Source organism: Micropterus salmoides, unplaced genomic scaffold, assembly GCF_014851395.1.
Source record: "Micropterus salmoides isolate LMB-PRFRI ecotype aquatic unplaced genomic scaffold, ASM1485139v1 Ms_hic_scaffold_20, whole genome shotgun sequence".
Lineage (NCBI taxonomy): Eukaryota > Metazoa > Chordata > Actinopteri > Centrarchiformes > Centrarchidae > Micropterus > Micropterus salmoides.
This window is the reverse complement of record NW_024041151.1, coordinates 1,605,859-1,623,718: the sequence shown is the minus strand read 5'-3', so window position 1 is coordinate 1,623,718 and position 17,860 is coordinate 1,605,859. Positions and strand designations below refer to the sequence as shown.

The 17,860-nt window shown below is 45.4% G+C and overlaps 1 protein-coding gene across 1 annotated transcript; it reads left to right on the top strand.

The window, feature by feature from the left end:
• The first annotated feature begins 1,102 nt into the window (after nt 1-1,102).
• Nucleotides 1,103-11,525, top strand: LOC119914949. Its single transcript, XM_038734496.1, has 4 exons — nt 1,103-1,197; nt 1,595-1,604; nt 3,788-5,357; nt 11,468-11,525. Exons 1-3 carry the CDS (start codon nt 1,103-1,105, stop codon nt 5,186-5,188), a joined length of 1,506 nt encoding a protein of 501 aa, XP_038590424.1. The 3' UTR covers nt 5,189-5,357; nt 11,468-11,525.
• The last annotated feature ends 6,335 nt before the right edge of the window (nt 11,526-17,860 follow it).

Below are 17,860 nucleotides of genomic sequence, written 5' to 3'. Positions count from 1 at the left end.
TTAGTTTTGACTCTGGGGACAGAAAGCAGACCTGCCCCAGACGACCTGAGAGGTCTGGATGTTTCATAAAGAAGCAGAAGATCAGAAATGTATTTTGGCCCTAAACCATTTAGTGCTTTATAAACTAACTGCAGGATTTGGAAATCAATTCTTTGACATACAGGAAGCCAATGTAAAGACCTCAGAACTGGAGTGATGTGATCCACCTTTTTGGTCTTAGTGAGGACTCGAGCAGCAGCGTTCTGAATCAGCTGCAGCTGTCTGATGGATTTCTTAGGGAGCCTGTAAGGACACTGTTACAGTAGTCGAATCGACTGAAGATAAATGCATGGATAAGTTTTTCCAGGTCCTGCTGAGACATAAGTCCTTTAATCCTTGATATATTCTTCAGGCTTTACCCCTTCTGCGCGCCTGCGCGGCACTGAGAATTTTAGTCTACACCCACCCACAGCGTGGGCCTCTCCTACGTCCTTCAGCACTGAGAACCAAAGTCCAGTGAGACCTTCGACTTACAGGGCTGCATCTATACTCATAGAATCCGGGTTACGTAACCCCCGTTCTATTTCATATAGGCTTTGTCCTCTAAGGGCCCGTGTCCACCAAAGCGTTTTTTGCCAGCTGAAAACACCACCTGCTCTGGAATTAATTGAAAAAAGGCTATCGCTATTGGGTTAGAAGCGAAGCAGGATGAGTCAACGCCTCACTGGCCCATGCAGTACCACCAAGCACAACTCACCTGCCCAGAGCCATAATGAGCCACACAGTCACCCACCAACCACTGCATTGGTGTCGGCGTGCGCATGAGCACCGATGGCGTGGAATGGGAGGCAGAGGGCTGACCGATGCGTAAGTCGGGAAACTGGGCATGGGGCCCCGCAGCTGTACAGGCACGACAGCAACCACATCAGCTGCGCACAAGGCAGGGCCACGTAAGCGGCGGCCGCCCCCCTACACCGTCCAGTGGGAGAGGGTGCACCGCACACTCACAAGGAGAATCACTCAGCCAAAACACTCTACTGAGTGAGTCAGAGAGAGACGGGAGATAGCCTGCAGGCAGAAGCGGACGAAAGAGCATGGGGACGACCAGGAGGCCGCCGTGTAGATGTCGTTCATCCCACCATGCAACGCCACTGAGGGGAAGACGCCTCTCGTGGAGTGCGCTCTGATGCCATCCGGGGGAGACTCCCTGGCAGACACGTAAGCCTGGGAAATGGCATTGCACAGCCAGTGAGACAGGCGCTGCGCCGACAGGGGAAGTCCCTTGGACCGCTCTCTGTAGTGAACAAACAGATGCTGCCAGGCAGCCTTGCGCGCCACATAGCAGGACAGCGCTCACACCGGGCAGAGGAGGTGGGATGTGGCGTCCTCCACTGACCCATGGGGAGGAGGAAAAAATCCCACTGGAGACAGGGAAACAAGGTGTGCTCCGGGGCCACCAGAATCACCGCCAAGGATGAAAACTCATCTCTCCCTTGTACTGTTTTACAATGCCGCTCCAGATTTCCTATCTTTGCCAACGTCACCATTGCATTGCAGATCAAACAAACAGGCTTTGAATAAGAATAAACAAAAAAATTATCTTCCTCCCATTCAGGGTGAAAATGGTAGGTCTTGGCTCGTTTCCCCTCAGCCATGTTAACGTTTAGGAGCGTGTAACCGCTTTTCGCTAGCTTCTAGCTACTGTTGACAGCTGTCAACGTCCTGTCATGCATGTCACGTGCGACCGTAGGTTAAATGTGACCTACTTTTTCTTTTTCTGTTTTTTTAAGTACTTTTTTGTGGACGTGTTGGCAAGGACTCATGATATAGGCTGTAGTGTACATTTATTACAAAATATAACACACACACACATACACACAAAAACGTTTATTTTTTAAATATTTTTCTACACCCTCCTCGGATCAGTCCACGGTCCTGGTTGGGCACTCCTGGTCTAGATTGCTCTTTTTTAAGAGTGCAGTTTTCAGGGCCTGTGGGAAAAAAACTGAGAGGAGAGACATGTTGACAATTTGTAGTAGATCTGAGGCCATGCATTTAGACACGTTTTTGAACAAACCTTTTGGCGGAAACATGACATGACAAAATACGGCGACCTCCATAGAAGGGGGTGCCCGCAGTTATGTAGATATAAATGTTTCATTTTAAGGGAATAAAAACATAATGGTGCATTATGCAAGGTCTTTACACAATACTGAAAACATAATTATGGATATTATATTGCATTTATGTCAATAAATAATAATATTACACACTGAACCTTTAACTTAACCAAACACAAATTTAATCCACACAACATGGGGGTTTTATCACTGGACATCGCTGGAGTGTTCATACACAACACAATAACACGAATAAACACAACTCGCCATTACTACAGCTGTATGAAGTAAACATTTTGCTGTGATTTAATTGCAATAAACGGATCAAACTGATGCCGAAATAACTACAATATGATGCAGATTTGTTAAACATACGAAGGAATATGCTTGAGTTGAATATTTTCAACTCAAGCATATTCATATTAGGTGAAGCGTTGCCTTCCTGGCACACCACTGTTTTGTTTGTAAATATATTTTATTTGAGGTCCTGCCCACTGTTAAGTTAGTCAAATATATAGAGCTATCAACTATTTTAAGGAAACTCTGATATCCATGTAAGCAATGGTTGCATTTCAAAAGATTGACAATATACCAATTTAAATAACCAAAGCCATTAAAATACCCTGACCACTTGTTAAAGCACTTAGTAACTTAGTAAATTTTGCAATTGTAATTTGGTATAAACCATTTATTACATGTTAATGGTTATTTAATGCTAAATGGGAGAACTAAACGTTTCTAATTAAATTTAGACTTTTTATGACTAATTCGATTTATTTTTTTATATTTGTTAGAAAAAACTTACACTTGAGGTGTACAGGTAGGGACAGGAAAAATGTATATATGAAAGTGTGTTGGGAGTAACGTGTCACAAAAGTAACGCAATTAAAGTAATGTATTGCTTTTTTCTGTAACATAGGAATACTGTATGAATGCGTCACTAAAAGAAAATCGGTAATATTATACCCATTACAATCTCGTTAATGTGCATTGCAACGCATTTTAACCCGAAATTAAGGGGTGTTTTGTTTGGCAGCAGAAAAACAAATCCATTAGTAAGAGTAACGATATTTCCTGCAGCAGGAATCCGATGGTTGAGATTGTAGGCAGGATGCAAAATACGGGGGAGATCCGCTCCTCCTAACAAGACGGTAGCTCTCCTGATGGATCATGGGTATTTAGATTTCTATAGGCTGTGTGTTTGTGCTTTAACAAATTACTTTCATGATCAGAGAGGCTGCTGTCAGTTCATTCTGATCGATCCTGTCTGAGTGTCAGGAGATTCAACTAATCAGTGACGTTATGCCGGTGGACTTCGTGTGTAAATGCACATAGCGTCTTTCTTCATGGGGAGAAGATTCATGCTATTTAGCCCCCCCCCAAATAAGAAGGTTAAGACAAAGACCCAGCCGATCCGCAGATATAGCCTAACTGTGGTCTGCACATCACTAGAACACACCTATGCAGCACATCTTACTATCAGAATAATGCACCCATTAAATATCAGTGAAAGTGACTCAAGAGTAATGCAAAAGTAGTGTAAAGCATTACAATTCAGTGACAGTAATATTGTAATATAACTAATTACTCTCAAATGACAGTAACTAGTAATCTATAATGTATTAGATTTTGTAAGTAACTTGCCCAACACTGAAATTAAATGTGTAAATTATCTACTTCTTCTACAGAAAAAATCATCATATGATGACATCATTTCCAGAAGTGTTCTGATCCCATCAGGACCTCCTGCTGTCTACCAGCTGACACCAAAGATAGAGAATATTGGATCTCTAAGAAGAATGACTCTCGGTGAAAGAAATGTGAACAAGATAAACAAAACCATCTTGCTTGTGGGTGAAACAGGAGCAGGAAAATCTACTCTGGTCAACGCTCTGGTCAACTACGCCATGGGAGTGAAGTGGGAGGATGATGTCTGGTTTCAGATCGTAGAGGACGAGAAGGAGAGACTAGAACAAGAAAGTCAGACATCAGATGTGATGGTGTACCAGATCTTTGGTTTTGAAGGTGAAACTCTGCCCTACTCTCTGACCATCATCGATACTCCTGGATACGGAGACACCAGAGGGATCCAACATGATGACATCATCAGTAAGAGATTATTAGACTTGTTCCGCTCAGGAGAACTTCATGAGATTAATGCAGTGGGTCTGGTGCTGAAAGCAACTGAGAATCGACTGGATGACCGACTGAGGTACATCTTTGATTCAGTGGTGTCTCTGTTTGGAAAAGACATGGAGAAGAACATTGTTGCTCTCATCACATTCTCAAATGGTCTGACACCTGAAAATGCTCTGAAAGCTCTTGAGGCTGCAAAAATAAAGTGCGCCAAGAATCAGCCTGTTTACTTCCTGTTTAATAACCGCCAAAACACAGAGAGAACACAGGGAAACAAGTCTGTTTTAGAGACTGCATGGGAAACATCAACGAGAGGAATGAATGAATTTACAGCCTTTATGGAAAAATCTGGGCCTCAACATCTGATGACAACTGTTGAAGTGTTGAAGACACGAATCAGACTGACAGCCTGCATCCAAAACCTGAAAGAGAGAGTTGAGTTCACTGAACAGAAACAGAGAGAAAACCAACAGACTCAGGAAGCTCTGAAGAAACATGAAGAAGAGATGAAGAGAAATGAAGAGTTCAGTGAAGAAGAGGACGAGGTCTACAAAGAAAAAGAAAGGATCAGAGGTGGAATGCGGGGGTTGTTTTATGAAGGAGCTACCTGCTGTAAAGTCTGTGAGGAGAACTGTCACTATCCTGGATGCACACTGGCCTGGTATCCTGAACACTGTGAGGTCATGAAAGATGGCCGCTGCACTTCATGTACCAGGAAGTGTCCTGTATCAGATCATGTGAAAGAAAACTGGATCTATGTGACCAAGACAAGGAAAGTTCAGAAGACCCTGCAAGATGTGAAAGAGAAGTATGAAAGAGGTAAAGCAGGATGTGAGGTGTCATCAAGCCTTTTGGAGATTTTAAAAAGCAAATGGAAAAACTTCAGAAAGAAAAAGATCAGATGTTGGAAAAGTCCTTCCAACATGTTGTCAGACTGGATCAGATCGCCCTGAATGTTGATTCACTGTCCACTCATGTCCACTTGGACTTCCTGATTGAGAAGATGAAGGAGAAAGGAGACGCAGAGAAGGTCCAGAAACTGGAGGAGATGAAGAGTCGAGAGGATGAAGGAACCAGAGCAGGACTGCGGTACAAACTAACAGCAGCTAAAGAAGCAAAGAAGTAAGTGAACATCATTCTCATCTGTCAGTATCACGTAGTCCAGTACATTTCAGCAGACTACAAAATTAATAATCATATATTTACATGTATGGCTCTCTGACAGTCATACAAAACTGAACAATATTGTCTTTGTAAACGTAGAATTTATAGCTGAGCTGTTGTTTTGGACTGCAGTATATTTTACACCTGCACCTAATGAAGTTGCTATTGAGCATGACTGTTAACAGCCACGAAGCATTTTCAATTAATCTCCTTTTTGGGAGTCTAAATAGGGCAATAATACAATAATAATAATAAAACAATAACAATTATCGCAATAAATATTTTTTCAATAACAATATAAAAAATTATCAGCAAATATTCAATAAATGTTTTTATTAAGATGGTTATTTTGTCAAGGAAAAAGGACTGAAAAAAAGCTTTTACTTAATTTTGCTCATGCATATTTGTTAACAAAGATTTTATCATAATTGTTTTGAATTTTCTACCTCAGATTAATGGGTGATCCACTGTTTGGCATCAAGTGTTGACCACAATGAAGAGTTTAAACCACAATTCACCATCAGGTTTCTTCAACTTTCACTCTGGAGCAAAAATCAGCCTTTAAACTCGATATAAAGATATTAAACTTTTTATTGTGACAACATGTATGGCCATATCGTCCAGCTCTAGGCCTAAAAAGTGCTTGAAACTCACAAAACTTTGCATACATGTCAGGCGAATGAATCTTGCACATGGGCATGGCAAAATGGCTCGGTAGCAACCCCTACAGAGCAGGCCCGCGCCAAAGCTTCACCTACGTGTATGAAGTTTCTGTAGTTCATGGATCATGTGCAGACGAACAACGTCCAGGGTCCAGGAGTGGGTCTGTGATTGATTTAAGGTGGGACAACACAAGGCGCTCAAAGGACTTCATAACCACAGATGTCAGGGCGACAGTTCTGTAGTCGTTTAGTCCAGTGGTCCTTGGTTTCTTGGGGACAGGGATGATGGAGGAGGCTTTGAAGCAGGCTGGCACATGGCATGTCTCCAGTGAGGCGTTAAAAATGTCTGTGAACACTGGAGACAGCTGATCAGCACAGTGCTTCAAGGTGGATGGGGAGACAGAGTCCGGCCCAGCTGCTTAGTGAGGTTTCTTCGTCCTGAACAGTCTGTTGACATCTCTCTTTGAGATGGAGAGAGGGTGGAGGGGTGGGACTGGCCAACTCAGTGGAGGGGGAGGAGATGGTGGAAAGGTGCTGGAGCTGAGCAGAGGGGTCATGGGGGATGGTTCAACTCATTTGCCAGGCGAGAATCGTTTATGGGGTGGGAGTTTATAGTTTGTGATCTGTCTGAACCCCCTCCAGACAGAAGTGTCGTCGTTTGCAGAGATCTGGTGTTGTAGATGATAGGTACTGCCAACTGTAGTGTAGCAGTGATCCAAAGTGTTCCCTTCTGTATTTGGGGAGTTCTTAGCTGAGATTTCCCCTGTTAAAGTCACAGAGAACAATAACAAGGGAGTCCGGGTTTGTCTGCTCTACACACAGTACACCGTTAGAAGAGAGAGATCTGATGTTTGACTCCACATTTAGTTATCCTATTCTTTTGCACAGAGAAGTGTGTTAGGCTTTATCCTTAGTCAGCAGTTTCAAATAAGACTTGATGTCGCCCACTTTGCCCAAATGGAGCTGCCAATAATCAGAGTTGATTCCTCAGCGGATGTGTCGCTGAGTGGGGAAAATCTGTTAGAAAGCTTACGACTATTCCTCCTTCAGACAGTCACCCAGCCACCCTTTCCTGGCTGCTCAGGGGATGCTGGAGGACGGCTACCAGAGGCTAACTCAGGTCGGTCCGCACTGAGTACTCGGGGGTGGCTATCTACTAGGGGTGTAACAGTACACAAAAATCTCAGTTCGGTATGTACCTCGGTTTTGACGTCACGATTCGGTTTATTTTCTGTAGTAAGTGAAACATTAAATTGCTGTTGATTTATTATGAACTTTTGTAAACTTCCAAATTAGTTTATAATTTTTTAAACAAACTTCCAAATTACACATAATAAATAAATTATATAAAATAAAAAAGAATCAGAAATAAAATACTGCTGCAAACCACTAACATAAATATTCTCAAAACAATACGACATATAGCTAATAAAAAATAATACATAATATGTATTACAGTGCAGCATTCTTCTTATTCTTTTATTCCGTCTATGAGCATTATCAACGCCAGCTTGAAGGCCTGTTCAGAAAAAAAAATAATAAATTTCCAAAGTCTGTTTAAAGGCTGAAAGGCGTTTGCACTGTTTTTTTCCCTTGTTGCACTGACGTTCTCCTTCACGTGGGGAGGTTAGTGGTGGCGGCGCATAGATAAGATGCTTGCCTTTGGTGTGGGAGTCCTGGGTTCAATTCCCCCATTCCTGAGCAAGACACTTAACCCCTAGTTGCTCCAGAGGTGTGCGAACTCTGACATGTATAGCAATTGTAAGTCGCTTTGGATAAAGTGTCAGCTAAATGTGTCACACTCTGCCGGTCAGCCATTCTTTGTGTTGCACTTTTAGTTAGTATTTTCCTTATAGTATGTTGGGTTTTGGGGGTCTGTCTTGTCTATCGTCTAGTGTTCAGTAACCCTTGTCATGTCTGTCTCTGTTTTCCTGCTGTCTCTCTGCCTGCCTGTGCCTCATTAGTCTCATGTCTGTCACCTGTGTTGCTCCCGCCCTGCTCATTAGTCCCTGTGTATATATACCTTGTGTTTCTGTCTTGTCTTTGTCGGGTCATTGTATGTTGTCACCCTGTGTAGCAGTTTGTTCTCGTGTCTTCAGCCCTACTCGCCGTGTCTCCCTGTTAACCCTGCTCATTTTTGGATTCTGGTTTTCACCCTTTTGGATTTCTGTTGGACAGCCTTTGTTTTTGGACTCAGTCAATCAGCCACTCTGTTTGTAAGTGTGCTCGTCTTTTGTTTGTGTATTAAAACCCTTCTGAACTGTTCCTGCTGGCTTTCGTGTCCTACATTTGGGTCCTCCAACCTACTACCTGCTTCACCATACCAAACCGTGACAGAATGACCCGACCAAATATGGACCCAGCAGACCCCCAAAACCCAACATACTATAAGGAAAATACTAACTAAAAAGTGCAACACAAAGACTGGCTGTCCGGCAGAATGTGACAAAATGAATAAATGTAAATGCAATGTGGTGTCCCATTAGTGAGATAGCAACTTTGACATGTTGCTAGAAACATATCCGATCGTCTTCCCGCTGCTTTCGTCTTATCGACTTGTTGTATTTCACTGGAAACCTAACAGTTCCCAAACAGAAGACGTTAACAATAAAGGAGGTTCTTAAAGCTCTGGCTTCTCTCCACTGGCCATGATGCTTAATTCAATAGTTAGCGAGAGGCTGGGCTAAAGCAGTTGCTTGTGTAGCGCTGTAGTGCCACTTAATATGTCCGTGTGGAAACTCGGTATTTACTTATGTTCCACACACAAACAAGCCTAATATATGAAGTTAAAGACTGCATTCGTTGCACATGTGCACCGTTCCAAAAGTCCTGTATGGAAACGGTCCGGTATGAATATGTGTACCGTTACACCCCTACTTTCTACAGTAGCTAACGACTGATCGATCATGATGCAGAGCTTAACTTACATTTACATTACATTTACTCATTTGGAAGACGCTTTTATCCAAAGCGACTTACATTTGAGGAACAACATACAAGCATCAACAGAGCATCAACTACAGATCTACAACTGACAATAAATACTAGTAAGAGCAGCAATAAATACTAGTAAGAGCAGCAATAAATACTAGTAAGAGCAGCAATAAATACTAGTAAGAGCTCACAGTACATATCACATCAATGGGGTAGATACCTAGGGAAGGAAGAGTTAACAAAAAGTGCAATCAATACAAGATCATTGTAGGGGATAGAAGAAGAAGAGCACAGGAAGTGCATGTAAGAGGTTTAGGAGTTAGAGGTGTTATCAGAGGAAGTGTTCTCAGAAGGGATGAGTTTTCAAGAGCTTCTTGAAGTTAGAGAGGGACGCCCCTGCTCTGATGGCGTGCGGCAGCTCGTTCCACCATCGTGGTGTCACAGATGAGAATAGCCGGGACTGGGATTGCTTTGTGTGAAGGTTTGGCAGAGCCATTTGAACCATTTGTAAGAGTTTCACCACACAAGCTGGAAGGCCTGCTAGGAGGGAATTGCAATAGTCGATGCGAGAGATAACCATGGCCTGTACCAGAAGCTGGGTGGCGTACTGAGTGAGGTAGGGCCTGATTTTCCTTATGTTGTACAGAGAAAAGCGGCACGACCGAGAGACAGTAGCAACATGGTCTGAAAAGGACAGCTGGTCATCAATCATGACACCCAAGTTTCTCACCACCTTGGTTGGAGTGATGGTTGCGGAGTCAATTTGTAGTTTGATGTTATGGTGGATAGATTGCTCGGCTGGAATGACCAAGAGTTCAGTCTTAGAGAGGTTTAGTTGAAGGTGGCAAGCCTTCTAAATCACTGAGCCTCCCCTCCATGTCTACAAATTAAGTACACTTTTCACACGTACCATTAACGCTTAACGAGGCAGAGACGTAACTTAACATCTGACACACCAAGCAAGAGAGAGTAGGAGAGGGAGAAAGGGAAGCCATTGCTAGTCGCTAACAGCTAAGCTAAAGTACGGTAGTGTTGGCTACCAAAACTTTGGTAAACAACTATGAGATTTAAAGAGTTGGTAAACAATGGAAAGAACTGTGAGTGCTTAAGCAGAACTACTGTAAGAATACATGTTTAGTGGACAATTAGCCGCTGTAATGACAAATCTAACACATTTAACTGGTATTTAGTGAGAGCAGCTAAACAAGCTACCAACACACAAGAATACGAGTCAATACGCTTACCGCAGCACGTCAGCACCAGAAGACTCAAATTGGGAGGAAACAACGTGAATCCCTTTGAATTATCTGTGTTTTCAGAGTGGCTGTAATCCCTTTTTAAAGAGGTGGTATTCTGCTCATTTTCAGGTTCAAAATCTTATTTAGAGGTTGTACCAGAACAGGTCTACATGGTTTCATTTTCAAAAACACCATATTTTTGTCCTACTGCACATTGCTGCAGCTCCTCTTTTCACCCTGTGTTGAAGGCTTCGTTTTAGCTATGGAGTGATACATCTTGTCTCTACATGATCTTTGTTGGAAGTTGCACATTAGCAGTACCTGGTTAAAGACTACTAGCCAATCAGAAGCAGAGAAGGGTAACCGGTAAACACAGCCTCGGTTCAGCTGTACATGTTCCCCTTACCAGCTTGGCAACATGGACTGGAGCAAGAGTTTCAGAGTGGTGAGTTATTAATCAACAACTTTATGTCCACTGACTTCCTGGAGGGTAGCTAGTGTTTGGAAGGGAGAGGACGTGTGTGCTGCAGGTCAGTGTTTTTCCACTGGTGTTTTTGAGGGTGTGTTGGAGTAGCCGCTTTGCGAGCGTTATATGACGCACATTTTGTTTTTATCCCTGTGTTGTCACAGGGATAAAAGAGAAACGGCTGGACTACAACCGAGCTGTTTTCAGGCAGTTCAGAGCAGAGTATTTTGTGGAAGACGGGAACTCTGGGCTTTTTGACGTTGCAAACCTGTTACATTCACAAAAAATATATTACTCAACAAATGAGAGGGAAAAAGGCAAAAAGCACAAAATGACATCTTTAAATTCAAAAATGTGTCATGACAACACTCTGACCAAACACTTTGAACCAAAACACTTTTCAAACCTGTAAAATGTTATTTTGTTCTATTATATTTAATTATTTTATTTTATTAAAAATAGATAGGAAATAACATGGTGGGGTTGGTGATAGAGCAGTGGAAAATACACATGCCTTTGGTGTTCAAGACCCCTGTGTTCAATTCCCCACTGTGACACATCCACCAATGTGTCTCTGAGACACTTAACCCCTAGTTGCTCCAAAGGCGTGTGACCTCTGACATACTTACATACTATATTAGCAATTGTAAGTCACTTTGGATAACAGTGTCAGCTAAATTAATACATGTAAAATGTAAATGTAACATATCTGAGTAGTACAAGGAAAGAAGATCTATTCCAAACTAAAATTATCGACTTTCTGTACAGGTATGAAAAAACACAGGAGGAGAGCAAGGAGACAACACAGGAGGAGAGCAAGGAGACAACACAGGAGGAGCAAGGAGACAACACAGGAGGAGAGCAAGGAGACAACACAGGAGGAGAGCAAGGAGACAACAGGGGGGGAGCAAGGAGACAACACAGGAGGAGAGCAAGGAGACAATACAGGAGGAGAGCAAGGAGACAATACAGGAGGAGAGCAAGGAGACAACACAGGAGGAGAGCAAGGAGGAGAGCAAGGAGGAGAGACAGGAGGAGAGCAAGGAGGAGAGCAAGGAGGAGAGACAGGAGGAGAGCAAGGAGGAGAGACAGGTGGAGAGCAAGGAGGAGCAAGGAGGAGAGACAGGAGGAGAGCAAGGAGACAATACGAGAGAAGAGCAAGGAGACGACACAGGAGGAGAGCAAGGAGACAACACAGGAGGAGAGCAAGGAGACAACACAGGGGGAGAGCAAGGAGACAACACAGGAGGAGAGCAAGGAGACAACACAGGGGGAGAGCAAGGAGGAGAGCAAAGAGACAACACGAGAGAAGAGCAAGGAGACAACACAGGAGGAGAGCAAGGAGACAATACGAGAGAAGAGCAAGGAGACAACACAGGAGGAGAGCAAGGAGACAACACAGGAGGAGAGCAAGGAGACAACACAGGGGGAGAGCAAGGAGACAACACAGGAGGAGAGCAAGGAGACAACACAGGAGGAGAGCAAGGAGACAACACAGGGGGAGAGCAAGGAGACAACACAGGAGGAGAGTAAGGAGACAACACAGGAGGAGAGCAAGGAGACAACACGAGAGAAGAGCAAGGAGACAACACAGGAGGAGAACAAGGAGACAACACAAGAGGAGAGCAAAGAGACAACACGAGAGAAGAGCAAGGAGACGACACAGGAGGAGAGCAAGGAGACAACACAGGAGGAGAGCAAGGAGGAGAGCAAAGAGACAACACAGGAGGAGAGCAAGGAGGAGAGCAAGGAGACAACACGAGAGAAGAGCAAGGAGACAACACAGGAGGAGAGCAAGGAGACAACACAGGAGGAGAGCAAGGAGACAACACGAGAGAAGAGCAAGGAGACAACACAGGAGGAGAGCAAGGAGGAGAGCAAGGAGACAACACAGGGAGAGCAAGGAGACAACACAAGAGGAGAGCAAGGAGGAGAGCAAGGAGACGACACAGGAGGAGAGCAAGGAGACAACACAGGAGGAGAGCAAGGAGGAGAGCAAGGAGACAACACAAGAGGAGAGCAAGGAGACAACACAGGAGGAGAGCAAGGAGACAACACAAGAGGAGAGCAAGGAGGAGAGCAAGGAGACAACACAGGAGGAGAGCAAGGAGACAACACAGGAGGAGAGCAAGGAGACAACAAAGGAGGAGAGCAAGGAGACAACACAAGAGGAGAGCAAGGAGGAGAGCAAGGAGACGACACAGGAGGAGAGCAAGGAGACAACACAGGAGGAGAGCAAGGAGGAGAGCAAGGAGACAACACAAGAGGAGAGCAAGGAGGAGAGCAAGGAGACAACACAGGAGGAGAGCAAGGAGACAACACAGGAGGAGAGCAAGGAGACAACACGAGAGAAGAGCAAGGAGACAACACAGGAGGAGAGCAAGGAGACAACACAGGAGGAGAGCAAGGAGACAACACAGGAGGAGAGCAAGGAGACAACACAGGAGGAGAGCAAGGAGACAACACAAGAGGAGAGCAAGGAGGAGAGCAAGGAGCGACACAGGAGGAGAGCAAGGAGACAACAGGAGGAGAGCAAGGAGGAGAGCAAGGAGACAACACAAGAGGAGAGCAAGGAGGAGAGCAAGGAGACAACACGAGAGAAGAGCAAGGAGACAACACAGGAGGAGAGCAAGGAGACAACACAGGAGGAGAGCAAGGAGGAGAGCAAGGAGACAACACGAGAGAAGAGCAAGGAGACAACACAGGGGGAGAGCAAGGAGACAACACAGGGGGGAGCAAGGAGACAACACAGGAGGAGAGCAAGGAGGAGAGCAAGGAGACAACACGCAAGGAGACAACACAGGAGGAGAGCAAGGAGACAACACGCAAGGAGACAACACAGGAGGAGAGCAAGGAGGAGAGCAAGGAGACAACACAGGGGGAGAGCAAGGAGACAACACAGGGGGAGAGCAAGGAGACAACACAGGAGGAGAGCAAGGAGACAACACAGGAGGAGAGCAAGGAGGAGAGACAGGAGGAGAGACAGGAGGAGAGCAAGGAGGAGAGACAGGTGGAGAGACAGGAGGAGAGCAAGGAGGAGAGCAAGGAGACAACACAGGAGGAGAGCAAGGAGACAACACAGGAGGAGAGCAAGGAGGAGAGCAAGGAGGAGAGCAAGGAGGAGACAGGAGGAGAGCAAGGAGGAGAGACAGGTGGAGAGACAGGAGGAGAGCAAGGAGGAGAGCAAGGAGACAACACAGGAGGAGAGCAAGGAGACAACACAGGAGGAGAGCAAGGAGACAACACAGGAGGAGAGCAAGGAGGAGAGCAGGAGGAGAGCAAGGAGACAACACAGGGGGAGAGCAAGGAGGAGAGACAGGAGGAGAGCAAGGAGACACACAGGGGAGAGCAAGGAGGAGAGACAGGAGGAGAGCAAGGAGGAGAGACAGGTGGAGAGCAAGGAGACAACACAGGAGGAGAGCAAGGAGACAACACAGGAGGAGAGCAAGGAGACAACACAGGGGAGAGCAAGGAGACGACACAGGGAGAGAGCAAGGAGACAACACAGGAGGAGAGCAAGGAGACAACACAGGGGGAGAGCAAGGAGACAACACAGGAGGAGAGCAAGGAGACAACACAGGAGGAGAGCAAGGAGGAGAGCAAGGAGGAGAGCAAGGAGACAACACAGGGGGAGAGCAAGGAGACAACACGAGAGAAGAGCAAGGAGACAACACAGGGGGAGAGTAAGGAGACAACACAGGGGGAGAGCAAGGAGGAGAGACAGGTGGAGAGCAAGGAGACAACACAGGAGGAGAGCAAGGAGACACACAGGGGAGAGCAAGGAGACGACACAGGGAGAGAGCAAGGAGACAACACAGGAGGAGAGCAAGGAGACAACACAGGGGGAGAGCAAGGAGACAACACGAGAGAAGAGCAAGGAGACAACACAGGGGGAGAGTAAGGAGACAACACAGGGGGAGAGCAAGGAGAAACACAGGGGGAGAGCAAGGAGACAACACAGGGGGAGAGCAAGGAAACAACACAGGAGGAGAGCAAGGAGACAACACGAGAGAAGAGCAAGGAGACAACACAGGAGGAGAGCAAGGAGACAACACAGGAGGAGAGCAAGGAGACAACACAGGAGGAGAACAAGGAGACACACAGGGGGGGGAGCAAGGAGACAACACAGGAGGAGAGCAAAGAGACAACACAGGAGGAGAGCAAGGAGACAACACAGGGGGAGAGCAAGGAGACAACACAGGAGGAGAGCAAGGAGACAACACAGGGGGAGAGCAAGGAGGAGAGCAAGGAGACAACACAGGAGGAGAGCAAGGAGACAACACGAGAGAAGAGCAAGGAGACAACACAGGAGGAGAGCAAGGAGACAACACGAGAGAAGAGCAAGGAGACAACAGGGGGAGAGCAAGGAGACAACACAGGAGGAGAGCAAGGAGGAGAGCAAGGAGACAACACAGGGGGAGAGCAAGGAGACAACACGGGAGGAGAGCAAGGAGACAACACAGGAGGAGAGCAAGGAGACAACACAAGAGGAGAGCAAGGAGACAACACAGGAGGAGAGCAAGGAGGAGAGCAAGGAGACAACACAGGAGGAGAGCAAGGAGACAACACAGGAGGAGAGCAAGGAGACAACACGAGAGGAGAGCAAGGAGACAACACGAGAGAGAGCAAGGAGACAACACAGGGGGAGAGCAAGGAGACAACACAAGGAGAGCAAGGAGACAACACAGGGGGAGAGCAAGGAGACAACACAGGGGAGAGCAAGGAGACAACACAAGAGGAGAGCAAGGAGACAACACAGGGGGAGAGCAAGGAGACAACACAGGAGGAGCAAGGAGACAACACAGGAGGAGAGCAAGGAGACAACACGAGGAGAGCAAGGAGACAACACGAGAGAAGAGCAAGGAGACAACACAGGGGAGAGCAAGGACAACACAGGGGGAGAGCAAGGAGACAACACAGGGGAGAGCAAGGAGACAACACGGAGGAGAGCAAGGAGACAACACAGGGGGAGAGCAAGGAGACAACACAGGAGGAGAGCAAGGAGACGACACAGGGAGAGAGCAAGGAGACAACACAGGAGGAGAGCAAGGAGGAGAGCAAGGAGACAACACAGGGGGAGAGCAAGGAGACAACACGGGAGGAGAGCAAGGAGACAACACGGGAGGAGAGCAAGGAGAGAGAGCAAGGAGACAACACAGGAGGAGAGCAAGGAGACAACAGGAGGAGAGCAAGGAGACAACACAGGGAGAGAGCAAGGAGGAGAGCAAGGAGACAACACAGGAGGAGAGCAAGGAGACGACACAGGGAGAGAGCAAGGAGACAACACAGGAGGAGAGCAAGGAGACAACAGGGAGAGAGCAAGGAAACAACACAGGAGGAGAGCAAGGAGACAACACAGGAGGAGAGCAAGGAGACGACACAGGAGAGAGCAAGGAGACAACAAAGGAGGAGAGCAAGGAGACGACACAGGGAGAGAGCAAGGAGACAACAAAGGAGGAGAGCAAGGAGACAACACAGGAGGAGAGCAAGGAGACGACAGGGAGAGAGCAAGGAGACAACACAGGAGGAGAGCAAGAGGAGAGCAAGGAGACAACACAGGGGGAGAGCAAGGAGACAACACGGTAGGGCAGCAGATGTTTTGACTTTCAGTGATGTTAAAAACATTTTAAATTACTTCATCTTATTAAATTCAGTGTTTATTTGGTAATGGTCTGGACCTATCAGAGAACACAGATCTGTGGGAGAGATTCTGAATGTGCAGAAAGTTTTGAACATAAGCAGAGAAGCTGCTGAAATACAGAAGCTAATAGAGTCCAGGGGTTTACAACTAAATTAATATGAATTCATTTCTCATCGAGAAAAGGAGCCACAGTCACATTTAAAGAGGTTACTTCCCCAAACAAAGACACAAAGAGGAGCGAAACTAAATCAGGACTCAGCAGAGATTAAAGAAGTTGCTCTACAGGAGAAACTGATCTGAGAGCAGCACAGAATGACTGAGAGCCTTGTTGCATTAGATTATATTTTAATATTTTGCATTGCATTTATCTGATGTTTTATCCAAAGCGACTTACAATTGCTACATGTCAGGTCGCACACCTCTAGAGCAACAAGGGGTTAAGTGTCTTGGACACATTGGTGGATGGGTCACAGTGGGGAATTGAACCCGGGTCTCTCACACGAAAGGCATGTGTTTTATTATACCTTTTTTTTTTTAAACCAGAAAAAAACAAATCAAGAGTTTCCTGACCAAGACTGGAAGTAGAGAGAGCTGCACTGCATTATATTCTGTTAGTTTAGATTTTGAATTGTCACCTGCTGCTTGTGTTTGTGTTTCCCTTACATAAATTGATGCAGAAAAATTCACCAGAATGCAGGAAATTAACTCTTCAATGATCAAATGTTTTGCAGGAGGATCCCCAGACTCCAGAATAGTGTCTACACTAAAAATGAAACCTACACCCTTGTATGAGTGTGTTGCCTGCACCAATCCCCACAATGCACTAACCTTACTACCTGTGTCTTCAGTTGCTGTTTCCTCTGTCTGCCAAAGTTGCGGATGGCCCGACAATTTACTGCCAACAATTTACCCACATTTGGTGGGTTCTAATTTCAGTAAGTATATGGACGTATGTATACTTGTATATGCATAAATGTTTGCGAATCACTTTGTAACTTAAAAAGCACTCTAAAATGCAGTTATTATTATTAACTGTGGTTTTACAAATTAAATTTCTTTGTCCTACCATAAACTTGTGGCATCTTGCACTTAAATGTACTTTCTTTCTCCTCAGAAATGTGATAATGTAGGCTAAGGATAAGAATGAATTACCAGTGTTACTGTGTGAAATTTATTGAGTGTGTATGAGATATTGTACAATACTGAAACATGGTTAACACAGCTACTATCACAACTTTAAGGACATGTCTCACATCTGTCTCCTCCCTCCACTGAAGTGTGACTCCAGTGTGTATAATAATAGACACTCAAATTATGTCATGCAAGTTAAATTTGAACAATTTATTCAGCATTCTCTGTATAACAACATAACAAAAAAACATTAAGAGAATTTCCCCTGGGGATCAATAAAGTATATCTGATTCTGATAACATGCACAACAGACGAAAACAAAATGAATAAAAAAACAACAAAAGCGTGTACTTTTGTGTGGTGTGCTTCAACACACTGACCACCTCCCT

Bases quoted from the DNA above. Each gene is read 5' to 3' on its own strand.
- LOC119914949 (XM_038734496.1), top strand. From the start codon at position 1,103: ATGTCGTTCATCCCACCATGCAACGCCACTGAGGGGAAGACGCCTCTC.